Here is a 16,292-nt window from a genome sequence, read left to right as displayed (position 1 = left end):
AAAAAAAGAAAGAAAAGAAAAAAGAAAAAGTGGTTTTACGAAAGAAAGTTTTCGTTTCTCATGGAAGATGAGCGCTGGGGCTGTGCAGCAGTGCAGGCTCTGCTCCCCCAGCGCCGTGGGTCGGTCCCACACCAATGGCCGTGTGCCATTCCCTGCAGCACACCGGCCGCTTCTCATGGAAACACCAAAGCTTTTCTTCCTGTCCTTCCGAACACTTCTGTTTCTTTCCCCTTAAGGGAAATAAATCAATCATTGCCAATTACCGTTATTACTTTGGGCTTTAAATTCAGATAAACATGCGAATTAGCGCTTTGCTGAGGTCATGGAGCGTTCAGTGCATTCATGAGTGAGCTGCCAGTTGGGCAGCCCGGCCCCGAGCCTATCCCCATCCCATGGGGGCCATGGGGTGCACAAGGCTGCAGGGCCGGGCGGGGGGCAGCGCTGGGCAGGGTCTCCCTGACATAGGGCCTGCTTTGGGGGCCGCTTGGTGCTGTGCCTTTCGGAGGCCGCAGCGTTGGAGGTGCTCCCGGCTCACCCATGATGCAGTCTTGACGTGGGGGTTTCTCGGTGACTTTCCTGGCAGTGCTGGTGGGTGAACCGAGCTCTTCCAGGAAAGGACCGACCAAACCACTATGTACTGGGTCAGGAGGAGGGCACAGGCCCTGATGTGTGAGCCTGATGCCATGAAGGCCAAAGCAAGACACCAGGAGAACTCCGTTCCATGCAAACTGGCACTGCTTGCAGGCTACAAAGGATTATCTGTACCAGTTCCATTTTGTGGCATGTAGAGAGCGCCTAAGGGGTGACTTGCCAGACTGGTTGTGGGAATCCCAATTTCCCTGCTCCTCCCACTGCCCCTTAACTGAGGGAAACAAAAGTTTAAAAAATAAAAATAAATAAAAAAGAAAAAAAAGAAGAAGAAAAGAAAAAGGAAAAAAAGGGAATGATTTTGCATTTATGATTTCAGGAAAACAGACTTCATTGTTTCTGCCTTTTCCTCATGTTTTGCCCCTCAGGTTTTGTTTTACGTACAAACAGACCTGGTGAGTTGCCCCTTAGCAAGGCACAGAGGGTTTGGCTGGATTAACGTTGCTTCCCTGATGATTACTATTTTTTTAATCGGAGTGCTTTTGGTGCCCATTACAACTGAACTGAGCATTGATCAATTCTGTGCCTGAAAATCATTTGTCTTCAATTTGAGTGTTTTTTGGTTTTTCTTCTGTTGGGTTTTCTGTTTTGTTTTGTTTTTTCGTTTTTTATTTGAACTTGCAATACAAAACTAAATCTAACCCAAAATTAACAACACCCTTCCTGGCAAGTTTAAAGAGCAGTATGGTGTTTGGAAGTGTCTTTCAAGCCTCAAAATTGCCCGTGTGCACAAAAATGGCAAAACCCCAAAACCAAATCACAAGAGCCACCCCAACCCTGAGACCTGCAGGAGGGAGGTGGGTCTGTCACAGCCGTGGGGCACAGCCAGCACGGCGTGTGTCACATAGTCATCTCCATCCAAAGACAGCGTTCGGAAGGGACATCCTCACTTCCATCCAGCCATGGTAGTGAATTGTATCCAGGAGCAGTAGGGTGATCTTGTGGTACAGTGTATAAGCCCGATTCGTTACAAGAAAAATGGTTGGGCTTTTTCTTCTTTTTGGTTGTTTTTTTTTACCCTTTGCAAATTTGCACAGCCCTGTTTCACTCATGCTCTAGCCCCAAGCCCAGAGTACAATGCTGCTGCCCTGCCCCATGGCTGTTGCCCCTCCATGGGCAATGCGGCACTGTATCCCCCCCACAGCAGCCCTGGCCAGACACCCTGGCTCAGACTCGTGGTCTCCTAAGGAGACTGCAGCCTTCTCATTTCCAATCCCCTTTGGCTCTGGTGTGCAGACACTGCTGACCTCACTGCTCCTGGCTGGCAACCCTTCATCCTCGGAGGCACCCTGTGCGTTGTTGGGCAGCAGGGCAGTAACCTGTGCAGGAGCTTTCCACTCTTCACTTCCCTCTCCCCTTCTTTTTCTTTTGTGAGGATGCAGCCACCAGTTTGCCTTGCTAGGTCAAACGGGTTCTCTTTTCTGTCACAGCAGCTATCTCCTACACTCAGCAAAAAGGGATATTTCCCTCTGCTCCTGTTCAGTGTCAGCCCTAAACCCGTTCTTGACCCAGCTGCATCCACACACAGAGGTGACAGCCGAGGGCTCTCAGTCTCTGTTCCCCTTGGCAGGGCTGTGCCGGATCCCTCAGCTGCTTTTGAGGACCTCGTCCATTCTTTTTTTTATTATTTATTTTTCTAATTGGGACTTGAACTGGGGCCTGAACCATGGAAAATGAGCAAACATAAAAGTCTGAGTGCTACGAACTCCTCCTAGACAACTTCACTATCAATGTCACGTTTCTTTTAAATCCACCCGACATTTTTTGCGTGTAAAACATTTTTGTCTTGTAAACACATTTTTTAAAGTAAAACCATCGGGGGGGACATTTTTATCTTACATTTGACATGGGGGGGGGGGGGAGGGAATTAATTTGGAAGGACAGCCAGTGAAAAATTGTCAGGAGAGGGTTTTAGTGCCTTCCCTTTTGGTTCATTGACAAGTCTGAGATTTTTCCAGTTTCCAACCCGTTGCCACCAGCCCTTCCTCCCTGCTGACCGGAGACCAAAGCGCTAAGGCCGTAAGCTCAGCCCAGCTGTCCCAGGTGAGCCGTGGCGCTCCGCCGGCAGCAGGACGGCTCCCAGCATGGCTGGACCTCGGGTGCCTCTCCCGGCTTTGAGCCCCGCACCCCGACAACCCCTTACTGTACTTTATACTTGCCAGTATAACGAATCTAGTAACGCAAGCTACTGACCTTGATGGTGAGTGTGAGCAGTTATGTTTTGTTGTTTTCTCTCTTGCTTGGTTGGGGCTGCTGTGAGAGAGGGTGTCTCTGAGGCATACTTTCCGGCCTCTCTTACACTCGGACGTGCACACCTCCTCTCAAACACTCTTCTGAGCGCTCTCAGCGGGAAGGTTTGTCCACACCTATTAATCCTCTCTCAGTGTCCAGCTTCTTGTTAGTAGCAGCTGGTTGCATGTTTTTTGCTTGTTCAGATGAAACGGTTCAAGAAACGACTCATATCAACTCTTGAGAAATGTCTCTATTTTTTTGTACACTTTCTTTCTTTTGATGTTTTTATTAATTTCCCTTACTTAAAAAACAAAACACCTGTCGTCCCGTAAAACATTTCACATCTCCCCTTGCCTGTTCTTAGAGTGTATGTATCTGTGGGACTGAACTAAATGCATGCACTGTAGTAGTCGTACTGGTAGCAGTAGATGTAGTTGTAGAACATGCATTGTTGAGTTGATATTATAGGTGCCATCAATGTGAAATAGCGTGGCAGTTAAAAGCATAGCCTTGGTCTGAGAGCGTAGGGCTATTAATAAAGCAGAGAACTGCTAAAGGCTTGGATCCATAGTACTGCATTTGTTAAATCCCATTATCTGGAAGTTTAAATTGAACACAGCTGTAGGCAACCTACACCCTTCTGTACAAGAACCCGCACATGCTGTTATGATGATAGTAAATTTGCCATATTTTTTCAAATTAACCCCCCTAGGAATTTAAATGCTGAGCATAACAGTATTCTCTAATTTTTATTTTATATTAAAAAGATATTTTAAAAATCATTTTACAATCATGGTTTCTCCATCAGCCTGTTACTCGTCCATATTAGCCCATAGAATCATTCGTTAGCAGTTGTAGACCAGATGTGCTGAATGCAAATCACTCCATTTGGGTGTCTAAATAATACCATGTGTGCGAAGCAGCTTCCCGCAGACTGTCCCAAGACATAAAGCAATTGTTTTTAGGTCATAAACCCTAAATCTTGTTATGCAACAGAGACTGTGAGCTAGCGGTGGTTTGTATTCATTGCCATGTCACTGAGCTTAAGGGAGCATTTGTAAATGAAGAACGTTGCATGAATATTGGCATCAGGAGCTCGAGACGAGTTCATCATCTTTGCCATTGAGCCATCGGGCGACGTGCTTCTGGTGTGTGCTGGGCTTTGGGAGGTCTTTCCCAAACCTAGTTGTAGTCCGTGGGATTAGCAGGCAGCAGGTGAGATCCCAGCACAGACTTTGTTTCTCTGTTTTGTTGGTTGGCTGTCAGAGAACACCCTGCTGGGAGCTGCTGGGATTTGCAAGGCGCAGGCGCATGCTCTGTGCTTCCTCCTCCTCTTCCTCATCCTGCGAAGGAGCTGTGCTGAGCGCCACAGGCCTGCTCTGCTGGGGGCTCTGGGTTCAGCAGTGCTGCCAGGGGGAATAAGGCTTTCCAAGTGGACTTTCAAAACGTAGTTAAGAATTTGTATCTGCTTCTTACCTCTAACAGCATAAAGTAAATCAGCCAAACAGCAGCTTGGATGGAGCTGACCCAGTGGCAGCCTGTGCAGGGCAGTCGGAGCCGCCCGTATCGCTTACCTGATTGCTGCCAAGGAGCTGACCTACTTGTGTATCAAGAGGGAGAATTATGTCCCCTTTTGATCTCGATCTGCCAAGGAGATGGGGGACCCATTGTTTAATGCGCAAGGTGTATGATGTAGTGAGGAGTGTATCTGAAAGTTAGCAGAGCGACAAATTGCGTGGGGCTTAGGAATCCTTGTCTTACACTTAAGGAAGGTGCTCTAAAAATGAAATCTCGCCATTAGGTGCCCATAGTGTTGGCAAATTGCAGCCATAAAGAGCAGGACCACGGCTGGGCTGTGCGGGGGGAGTGACACCGGCACGTGGCTGAGCAGGGATGTGCTGCGCAGATGTGGCAGTGAGGGATTTATGCGGCCTGCAGAGAAGGCTCCCTGCGGCACGGCCGCTCAGATGGAACCGCTCCCCTCCTTTTATTTTGCTATATGAAAGTACATAAAATTTAATCCAAGCTCTGTAATCTCAGAAGCCAGAACCTAACAAGTGGACCACTTGGGAGCAGCGAGCAGGCTGAAATTTCTCACTCCACTGGAACAGCCCGTAATTATGAGACAGAGGCTGGCAACTGGAGCTCTGCGCGGCTGGAGCTTCAAAAAATTAATGGCTGCATCAGATGTTATCTTCTGCTTATCTTCCTAGCAGAGGCAGGCAGTGCTGGAGAGCAGTGCAGGCGGTCAGCAGGGAGGGGTGGGATGGAGAACCTCACACCTCCTCATGCACTTGTAGTGGGGGAACACATAGGCCAGTGTCTGAAAGGAGGTTGTACAGAGCTTGGGGTCAGACTCTGTTGCAGGTAATGGGTAGGACGAGATGTGATGGCCTCACATTGTGCCAGGGAGGGTCAGGCTGGGGTATGAAGAGCAAATTCTTCTCCAAAAGGATAGTCAGGTGCTGGCACAGAGTGGGGGGGTCACCGTCCCTCCAGGTGTTCCAGATCCATGGGGATGTGGAGCTGAGGGACATGGTCAGTGTTCAGTGGGATGGGTGGGGGTCAGACAGTGATCTTGGAGGTCTTCTCCAAACTGTGGTGATTCTGTGGTTCTGTGAATCTGTTTTGTGTCAGCTGGGAGATCCTGTGCTGATCCAGGTTGGTTCCAGCTCCAGAGGGGTTCTCTCCTATGGCTACACATGAGCCCTGCTCCTCAGCTTTTCCTCTTGGGCTGAGCTCCCTCCAGGGCCGTATAGGAAGTTTGGCAGATTTAAAGCCATTCGGTGCTGCTGTGACTAGGCCTCGACCACAGCAGCGGTTGCTCTGCACAGGGCTCCTGGCTGAGGTCTGTTGTGGTTTAAATACATCAGCCTTAATCAATAATTTTGTAACAGAAAACCTTGTGCACTTGATAAATCGTCTCCTGTGCAATTAGTGACCACTGCTGAAGTGCAGACTTAAGTATAGTGTGAGTTAATCTTTCATGAGTTTAGCAGCTGGCTTTTAACAGTCTTTGCAATCAGGAGAATTATTTTCAGTGGGGAAATGACTCCCAGCAGAGCCCCCACCGCCTCCAGGCACACAGAGCTGGTGCCCCCACTGCCATGGGACGGGCCTCTCACCACCTCCAGGTACGTCAGGTCTCCACCAAGCACAGCAAGCTGTGCCCCGTTAGTGGCACAACTCTGAGTGTGACACAGCACACGTTTTACAGACCCGCTGCTGTATTTGAGTGCTGACTCTCAGCCTAAATGCTTTAGAAGTAAACATGTAATTACAGTGTTGCTGGGTAGGTTTGGGGGTTTTATCTGCTTTTGGAGAAAGAAAAGTGAAAAAGAAGCAGTGACGTTTTTCTTTGCAGCGAGTGCTTGCATGCATCTGGCTCAGGATTAGCACGAGGAGCATGGAGGATTAGGAATTGCAGGAGAATGCAGAATTGGTCTTTGGTGCTTAAAGCTGAGCTCTTTAAAACCGATCTGTTCATTCAGCTGGGGCTGTTCAAAGGTGTCTCCCGGCCATCGTAGCCAGGCACTGTGTGCAGGGAGGGCCCCCAGGTGCCCTCAGGTAGGTGGATGCTCTGGGCTGTGGGACGGGGTCCCCGCACATGGTGGTTCCGTACAGCCCCAGGGTTGTGATTTTCGTCCTGTGCTCTGTTATTGTACAAAAGGCTTCGATTTAAAATTAACAGGAGTGATAGCCAGTTAATGCGTTACAGTGGGAGGCCAGAGTTTCTGTTGCTATGGCAATGGAGTTCGGCTCATTTGTTTTGTAGATGAGTAATTACTACGCAATTAGAGTGGGCTAAAAATAAAGGGGCCTTTTGTTCTCTGTTACTCATTAATATTAATAAAAGACCTGTCCAGGCTGTGGTAAACAATTAATGCAGATGTGGTTGCCCATGGTAAAAGTAGCAGTAGATTTCACGTTACCAGCGAGAGGTGCAAGTAGCGGCTCTGCTTAGTTTGGCTCTTGTTCATATAGAATGACTGGGAGGCCTGCTCTGCACAGAGTCACACAGCACAGCCTGCTGCTGGCCTGGCTGAGAGCTGCAGCCTCACATGTGCACAGGGCAGTGCTGGCTGACCCCGTCATGCTGCCATGTGGGAGCCCCTCAGCCGGCCTGGCCCTGGGCAGTGCAGGCACTGCTGCTGGAATGGCAGCCTGCTGTGCCCAGAACCAAAAGAGATGAAGAGGAGATGGTCCCAAGCGCTTGGTGTGTAGCATGCATGCTGCTAGAACACACCAGATTTCACATTGGCCATAACACCAGCTGAATGGACAGGGAAGGCTGCTCGTCAGGTATTGGCACAGGCTGCCCAGTGAGCAGGTGGGTCCTCATCTTTGGAGATGTTCCAGAACCACAGCAGTGTGGCACTTGGGGATGTGCCTAGTGGGCACAGCGGGGTTGGCCTTGGGAATCTTGGAGGTCTTCTCTAACCTTAATGACTGTGAGTGGACTCGATGGGTAAGCAGTTGGACTAGATGATCTTCTCCAGCCTTATTGCTTCTATGACTCTGTTTCACTGAAGGTGGCAGACAGGACAGCCGTTACCTCTCAGATTTACTTGCTTGTCTCTGTGTAGGTGGAAGGACACAGGGCAGCCCCTGGTGCTCAGCACCCACAGCGCTGTGTGGAAACACCACGAGTGAGAGGCAGCAGCACTGCCCAAAATGCCAGAGTGGTGGCTGGGGGATAGCAGAAAAATGGAAGCCGCCTCCCTCCCAAAGTGTTTAACTAATGGAGGGAAACGTAGCACAGCCTTTGTAAGGTCGACATTTGTTTGTTGTTAAGGATCTAATTAGAAACATGAGAGGGAGCTGAATGGCTGCTTGCTCGGCTAATTAGCGACATGCACGAAGACCACTTTGAACTTCAAGGACACAAAGCTATTAGCGCTTACATCAAAAATGGATTAAACTTCTGTGCTTTTATAATGATTAAAGATGAGCCGCTCGAGAGGAAATCCTTTTGTGGGGCTGTGACAAGCGCTGGCTCCCTGATTGCAGCTCCTACAAGTGGAGCTTTGTGTGGCCTCCGCATCGTGCTCGGTGCGTGGAGCACCGCCAGCTTGCAGGACAGGGAATGTGATGAAGCAGTAAATAGTGATGGCTCGCAAAAAAAGTGCAGGACTTGGAAAAGCTGCACCTGAGTAGATGGGATGTTGTGCTGTTGTATTTTTATTTTGTTTGGGTTTTTTTTTTGGCAAGTCAGTGCAGAGCTTCCAGGTGTGGCTGATGTTTTGAGGGAGCCAAGTGCAGCCTTCAGCAGGAACAGGTGCTGCTCGCATGCTTGCAGGGTGCACCAAAGGACAGGGGTTGGTTTTTAAGCTGCACTTGAATTTCTGGTGCACGCAACTCTGTGTAACTGCAGGAGAGCGCTGGAACGGAGGCAGGAGCAGTTCCATAGGATCACAATTGTCATCATCACCCTGGCACGTCCGGCGTGGTGCATAACAGCTAGATTGCTGCTAGGTGCAGGCCTGGAGGTGTGAATAAGGAGGGGTCAGGTGCTGCCCCATCCCTGTTCAGTTCCAGCTGTAATTGCTGTGCTCAGGAACCTGTGCACCCCCCGCTGCTTTCTGTCAGTATCCTGGAGATAGTTCGATGTGCGAAGCCATTTCCGAAAGGGCTGCAGAGACGGAACAAGCTTTTAAAGTGTGACTGCAGATAGAAAATACGGTACAAATAGTGTCTTGTTAAGGCAGAGGGCAGCTCACGGCTTCTCCTGGCCCTATAACCGCCAATTTGCTGATGAACGCCACAGTTGTTCTGTGGTTTGTCCCTGTGGTTGGGGGGGGCTGCCCGGCCCTCCCAGGGCTGCGCTGGGTCTCTGCAGGCAGCACCGACCTGGTTCTCGCAGGAAGAATGCCTCCAGCTGTCAGCACTGACAGAGGATCTGCCTGCCCTGGGGCTTACCAAGAGGGCTTTGCTTTTCAGGTCTGCTTGAAAGGAGCAGAAATGAAGCACAGCTCGGCAGAGCTCTGTGCTGAACAGTGCCTCTAATTGCAGAGCTGGGTTCTCTGCTTTTCTGTCTGTCTCTCACTTTCGTGCTCAGCTAGTTGGGAGCTGTTTGTACGTTGCTGTTCTCTAGGATGTCTGTGTGTTTCCAGCTCATTATTTTGGAGACATTTTCTAGTTCAAGCATTGATCTGAACTGTAGGTGTGCTATGTGCCATTTCTCTAAGACATAAAATAAAGCTGCATGTAAAAGGACAGGTAGAGGAAAGTGATGCCTCTGATAGCTTGGCCTGACCACAAACAGATGTGTTTGTGCCTCCAGCAGGAGCTGTGTGCAGTGGCTGGGATATAATAAAAGAGCCTGGATGCAAACATTGAATTCTTAATGCTGTGTCTGTGCGCTTCTGCAATCTGAATGGCAAGCAAGAACCAGGAGCACTGACGTCTTATTTCACACTGGCATTAATTTGTACATCCGTGGCTGAGTAAATCACATCTGGGCAGTTAGCATCTCAGAACAGCGAGGTGCGAGCTTTCTTCAGCTGCAGCAGTGAGTGCTCAAGGAATGAATGCTGGCCCAGCACTCCATGAGGTGGGTGCAGCGCTGACTGCTGGTAGGGTACTTGTGAGGCTCTAAGCACTAATGACTGGGCCTTGCATGCGGTGCTGGAGTTTCTCTGCGCCCCATCCCGTGGCTGGTTATTTAAAGTATCAGCATCACACTGTGCCTGCTGGTCCATTAGTCATGCATAAAGATGTGGTCATTGGTGCTCATGCTTCAGGACACATGGGATGCCTGAGAAATCAGGAGGGAAGCAATCTGTGCTGCACCAGTAGCCCTGGTTTCAGTGATGTCCTCTGCAGCATTCGTACTTGGTTCATTCAATGTCAGTGCAGCAGGTTTGAATGCTTGGGTGCCTCCTGGGGAAATTCCCAACTCCCGGGTACTGCAGCAAGAGGTGTAAGGGAATCACTAAAAGCATCCTTTGCTCCACATGGCTGCCGGTAGTCACAGTAATATCTCATGGAATGAGATCAAATTACTCTTTAGTTACAGGTGATGTTCTGAAAAAATCCAGGCAGCTCCTCTTAAATCACGAGAATCAAATTAAATCCCAGGAGAGCTGAATCAGATACCCCAAACATGGTGTTGCTGCTGTCCCAGTTGAACTCTCTGGCCCATTCGCCACCCCGATCCATACCTGTCCCTAAATGTTACCCTGTTTCCTCCTTCAAGCTGGAAGCTGATGTTTGCAACACCTTGTATAAATTTTTCATAAAGATAAAAACAGCCTAATCTGGAGAGCTTTGAGTCCTGGTAGTGGGTAATGGCTTTGATTTAAAGCATTTTGTCTTAATGATAGTTATATTGAAAATTTCCTGCTGCTTTCAAGCACATGGAGTTATTATCATAAACATTGGTGGTAGAAATGCCTGCCAAATTGTGCGTGGCTGTTTATGGCAGATGAGAGAGTCATCCAGAAATTAGAGCTCTGGATCAACAAGTTGTTGAGAAGCGCGTTGGTACGGAAGGGCTCCGTTGGGTGTGAGGAGCAGCGTGCTGTGGCACTGCGCCGGGCGCAGGGAGAACTGCGGGGCAGGAGCTGAACGGGCGCTTCCACTTGGCTTGCTTCTTGATGTTATTCCTTGTACAGAGCCTCTTGTGTTTGCTTCTCTTGAAAAAATGAGCAGATGTGTGCTTTGTAAATGAGGATGTGTTTCTAGGGGAGTATTTCACCCTTCTGTTTTTGTTTTACACGTGTTGCTCTGCTCTCTGTGCTGTTCTGCAGCATCACCCGCTCTGAGCAGCACCTCCGCCAGCGCCTGTGGCCGAACTCTGCTTCCAGCAATGCCAGAAGCAGATTAGCTCAGCCGCACCGATTGTGGCCCAGGGATTGTGAGCCCTCCCCGGGCGGTAATTGATTGTCGTTAGGCAGTTCTCTAGAGCGCTGCCTTAGTGCTTGCGGGCAGCCGTGTCTGCAGGAGAGGACGGCTGTGGGCAAGGAGCGGCTGCAGGCGGTGCTCAGCTGCTCCCTCCATGAGGAGATGCGTTTCTGGCTGCGATAACAGGGTGCTGTACTTCATCCTGAAGTATTCTGCCTCTTCTCGAGGAGGAAACAAAGTAAATCATGGGGTGTTTTCTTGCGAAGGTGAGGTTTTTCCTTGTGCCTATGCAGTGGAGGGGAATGCAGCCACAGGTTGTGCGCTGTTCTTCACATTGCTTTTCTTTCAACTCTTGAAATCTTTGGAGAACAGTTTTAAACAAGCACAGCAGTGGTTACTGATCCCCTTTCCCTCTTCCTTTACCTTCACTGACTTCAGTTTATTCGGGTGGGATTTCAGCATCCAGCTTGCTGTGCTTTACCCATCTGTTTCCCTCTTCCCTCCCAGAGAGGCATCTGAATCCTCGTTAGTGCAATGCATAGCTTGCTAAGGCAAATGTCATAATGAATCCTGACTTAGAAATTTCTCAAGAGTTCATCAGAAAAGAGTTTATCTTTCAGTGGTGACCTTTCTTGCTGCACGCAGATTAATGTACGAGCCGGGTCTGTGCTAACACAGCAGTTTGCAGGAGCGGGCACTCGGTAAGTGCACTCCCAGAGCTCCTCCTGCTCCCTGCAGGGTGTGCAGTTCTGAGCCCACAGCCTCAGCCGGGGCTGCCAGCTCTGCTCTGTGCCCCTCATGCAGCTCTATGCTGCAGCAGTGCGTTGAGAAGTGCCTCACACGCATTCAGTGTGTGCAGAGGGCTCTGCAGAAAGATGCCAAGGTGAGTTAGTAATAAAAGAACCTTGCTCAATGCAGTGCTGCCTGGAGATTACAGATGCATTTTAAAATTAGCTCCAAATTGACATTTATTTTAGCAGAAGACTCAGTAGGTTCTCTGCTCAGACAGAGCAGTGCGCAGGGAGTGAGTGCAGTGAGTGTGCAGGGATCAGGGTCTTCTCTGTTAGGAAAAGCACAGCAAATTCAAAGGGAAGCAAACACTGCAGGAAGTGTCCTTGTTCTCAGCTGCTGTCTCTTGATTTCCTTAGGTGCAGGAAGAGCTTCCCCAGCCCAGAAGATGGAGATATAGGCTGGTTAGCTATGACTTACTGACACATCTAATCTTTTTCGCATCCCTCCCACCTTGATCTATTGCAGAGCTTTGTGGTGACGCCTGGGGCTGAAAGTCATGTATAGAGGAAGCCTTATGTTGGAGGCACAAAGTCATGGTTTCAGGGCTGTGAAAACATCCAGTGCAGGATGCTTCCCTGTGCAATCAGTTGATAAATTGGGGCTGAATTCCAGTCTTGTTGGAAACAGGTATGGTGGCTGCCACGGCTTCCTCAGTACTTGAGATGGGAGGGCATCGCCAGTGGGTAGCTTGCTGCTCTCCCCCAAGACAGCACAGTCCCTGCCAGTTTGCCAGCAGCGCACTTCCCAGCACCCACCCTTGGTTGTTCCCAGCTCTGTCCACAGGATGTCTGACCAGGGGAATGTCTGGGATGCATTAATCTCAGTGCTCTGTGCCTCTGCACCCAACAGCACCCACAGCTCTTGGACAGCTTCTGCTGAGAGCTGACAGCTTTGTCCTACAGATCTGCATCTCCGCAGAGTCTTCATTTTTCTTTGAGGACTAAAATGGCATCCAGAGTCAGGAGAGTTTTCCGTGTTGTTTTCTGCTTCATTTTAGTCTCAGGTTACTCGCAGGTTTGTGTACGACAGATTTCTTTTCAGGCATTTCTTACCCAAACGCGCTGCATTTTGCGTGTTGGGAAAGTCATTCAAGGTCCCTTTGCTGTTGTTTCAAAGCGATCGTAAAACTGCCTCCAGCTCTAGGTGCGCTTCAGTGCAGCTATTGTAAGAAGACAAATATTTAGCAACTCACCATGGCTGAGTGAATCGTTAAAATACGGCTTTCTGAGGACTGTTTAGTCTCCTGGTAATTATGAGAGCTTTTCTATTTCATTTATCGGGTCTGGAGCAAAGTGTCAGCTCTGTAAAAGCTTCCAGCCCTTTCTGTGAAGTTCTGCAAACAGCTGTTAGCAGGCAGTGCACAAAGTGCTGCCTGGGCACCCCGCGCCCCACGGAGCCGTGCGAGCGGAGCGGTGGGCGTGCTTCTGTGTCACACGTTTGTCTGCAGCCACTTCTGTGATCATCAGGATGTAGTACCAAATTGATGCTCAGGAGATAGAAAATTGCCTTTTTCTAACATTACATACCTACAATCAGAAGGACGTTGAATAAACAGCTGCCAACTCCTTCCGCACATATGCAGGCTGGTATTCCTGAATAACTCAGAGCTGTAAATGGCTGGGGCTGGGCTGCTTTTTGGGATGGAGCGTCTCGCTCTGGCTCCTTGCTGCTCATTTTGCTCTCTGACAGGTTCAGGACAGGCTGAGCACATCTCCTTATCATCTGTGCAGGGCCACAGAGGTGTTCATTTGTAGAACATTCAACTTGCAGCTCCCTGGCAGCCTTACCCCATATATCTCACTGGGGCCAGCTGCAATACTTGCTGTGGTGCAAAGTGAAGGGCAGCCCTTATGTCACACAGCTGTTGCAGGGTGCCCTGCTGCCAGCCCAGCCTCAGCTCAATACCATTTTGAAATGCTGTAATATTTGATCACTGTATCTCCAAATTAAATCCTGAGGCATTCTACAGGCATGTTCGTGCCAGCCCCAGTACACCATTCCCATCAGAGGTAAATATGGCCTTGCAACCCAACTTTGATTTTTAATTGAATCTTCCATGCACCTCTCGATGAGAGCTGTGTGATTTGGGGACCACGGTTTCTTGCAAGCCATGTGCTGTGTGAAGGCAGCCCTGCAAGGCACAGGGCCACATTGCAGGGCTGTGGGCTGGGAGCTGCACGTGGGCTCCATGCAGAGCCCTGCTCACCCCTTGTGCCTTACACCATGGCTGTCTGCAGCTGTACTCATCCTCTACACTTTGGCACCCTCCATTTCTAAAGACCGTGTCCCTGTGTCCCCACCAGGTGCAGGGCATGGCCTGCCCGCAGAGCGGTGCACGGGGCTGGAACGCCCACATCTATTTTGTTCAACCAGAAGGAAGAAAAGTAGAGGAAAAAAGCACGAGCTTATAGTAATAAAGGGCTTTTGAACATCTCAGCTGGATATTTTTCTTCATGAGTGAGAAGGCCAAATGTTATCTTGACATTTAATCTTTAATAATAAAAAAGGTACTTTGTTTGCCAGTAAATTCCAAAATAATCTGTTTACTCTCTCATGCCTTATTACTCTTAACTTGCCAGCTTAGATGACCTACTTATTTTCCCTTGCTACCACTTTACAGCCACATAAAACCATTTACTTTGCAACATTTACTTCCCTGTCATTGCAGAGCCAACAGTTGCCGTGTTTTTGACTGGTTAATCCATTGGGTTGAGGAACGCGTGCCGTCAGCACAGTGGGGACGGGCAGGGAACTGCAGCAGCACAGCAAGATGCCGCAGTTTCTCATTGGTGTGTGTGCTGCTGCTGTTGGTAGGGTCGGTCTGCTGCCCGGTTTGCCTCTTGGGAGCCTTGGCCACTCCTGCAGGGCAGGCGGGACTTGCCCTGCAATACTGTTTGTCCCCAATAAACCCTGCTCTGTGTTGACCCATGGGCTGGTGGCAGGGCTTATTGCACTCTGTCAAACTCCATAAACACTTCAGGTGCATGGCGGATGTGGGCAGGGAGCTGCAGCTGGAGGAGGAGGCCAAGTGAACTGCGGCGCAGGCTGAGCACAGAGGTGCTGTAAGCTGCCAGTTGTGCCCATGGGCACTGCTCTAGGGAGACTGTGGTGATGCTGTGGCCATGTGGACATGGTGGCTGGTCAGAGCCTGCATTCAGGGCATCCTTAGGGGCCACTTTGGTGTCCAGGGCTGGGCTGTGAGAGTGTGGCCAGTCAGGCCACAGTACCAGGTTGGAAGCACCAGGTTGGCAGTGATGTGTCAGCAGTGCCATGTCAACAGCATCAGGTCAGCAGCGTCACATTGGCAACACTAGGTCAGCAGAGCCAGCTCAGTAGTGCCGTGTTGGCAGGGCTGTATTGGTAGTGCTATGTTGGCAGGCCATGTTGGCAGGGCCGTGTTGGCAGGGCCATGTTGGCAGGCCTCTCCCGCTTCCAGCGCCATCCCCATCCGCTCTCCCCGCCGCTGACTTTTCTTTCACATTGAATCCTCTTACTCATAAACTTCATATCCAAGAACTACAGTGAGGAATGGCAGAAGCCTGATCATCTAACATGCTTTAATATCTAAATCTGTTCTTCAGTATCATTCTTGTTTACATCGTTTTTCTGTCTCAAAAATAATAATAATAATATATATATATATATGTAAAGGGAGGAAAAAAACAAAATTTTCTTTTACTTCCACATTAGGAGGTGAGTTGCCATACACCCTCTGCAATTCTTTCTTTTCCTTTGGATCTTTATTTATTTGTTTAATTTTGGTTGATGTCCCCCCAGCATGGTTTTGGAGATGAAGGTAGGTCTTCGATCTCCAAATGTAAAGAAAGGCAAATTAAATAAAACAATATTCTTCTTGGTCATACCTGAAAAATAAACCCAAACTGTTCCATTCCTTACCATTAAAAAAAAAAATACTATTGAGCAATTTCTACATCTTACCAATTTAAAAGGGCAGGTTTTTTTTTCCAAAGTATCAAATGGATCCAAAACAATTTTACTAGATGTGATTGAAGTTATTTGCTGTCAACATTTTAATATCAATATTACCACAATGTGTAGTCTCAAACTAGTTCCTTTGTAGTTTGCATGGGATGTGAATGCTGTCTCGGCGTGCCCAGACCTAGAGAACTTGTTACTACTGCATGAGCATCAAGTCAGATGTTGAAAAATATCTATTATATTTTGTGATAATTTGGTAAAAATGAGCACCTACAGTCTCTGGTTGCAGTAGTGTGTTGAATGATTGTTCTTTTTTTTTTATATATATTCATATATATATTTTGGAGCTCTAAGCTTCGTAGTAGTACGGGCTGACTATTATTCAGTACTCGCTCTCCTATCGCATGGCCTTGGTTAAGTGTTAGAAGTTGGGCCTAGGCTGTTTATTCTGGTGTTTGGCTTTGTAATAACGGTGCATGCCCGGCGTCTGGCCTCATACCCAGCTTTATTCTCTGCACACCAGTCTTGAATAGCTACAGTGCTCAACCGAATTTTGGCGCACCCGCTTCCCCGGCAGGCTCCAACCCAGCCCGGCCCGGAGGCTTCCCTGGGGCCAACAGCCCTGGGCCCGTCGCAGACCTCTACGGCACGGCCAGCCAGGACTCCGGCGTCGGCAACTACATAAGTGCTGCCAGCCCACAGCCGGGCTCCGGCTTCAGCCACGGGATCGCCGTGAGTACTGCGTGCCGGGAGGGGCGTTATTTAGTGACACGATGGGGTTTGGTGCTTTTTTTATTGCTGTCTGATGAGCGGGTCGTGCACAGCTCCCGTAGCCC

General features: G+C 49.2%; 1 protein-coding gene across 24 annotated transcripts in view; it reads left to right on the top strand.

Moving 5' to 3' along the window:
* Positions 1-16,292, top strand: part of MSI2 (musashi RNA binding protein 2) — a 188,725-nt gene that overhangs the window by 164,605 nt on the left and 7,828 nt on the right. For 12 of the 24 annotated variants that reach the window (XM_072353736.1, XM_072353738.1, XM_072353735.1 and 9 more), the window contains one exon: positions 15,980-16,188. In XM_072353736.1, the coding sequence (XP_072209837.1) occupies positions 15,980-16,188 (209 nt within the window). Of the gene's footprint in view, positions 1-2,862; positions 3,003-15,979; positions 16,189-16,292 lie in introns of all 24 variants that reach the window. The other 12 variants (XM_072353741.1, XM_072353742.1, XM_072353739.1 and 9 more) reach the window with 5 other exon arrangements.

The sequence above is a fragment of the Excalfactoria chinensis genome, chromosome 19 (assembly GCF_039878825.1).
Source record: "Excalfactoria chinensis isolate bCotChi1 chromosome 19, bCotChi1.hap2, whole genome shotgun sequence".
Taxonomy (NCBI): Eukaryota; Metazoa; Chordata; class Aves; order Galliformes; family Phasianidae; genus Excalfactoria; species Excalfactoria chinensis.
Note: the sequence above shows the minus strand (reverse complement) of the source record. Positions and strands in the feature narration are given on the sequence as shown.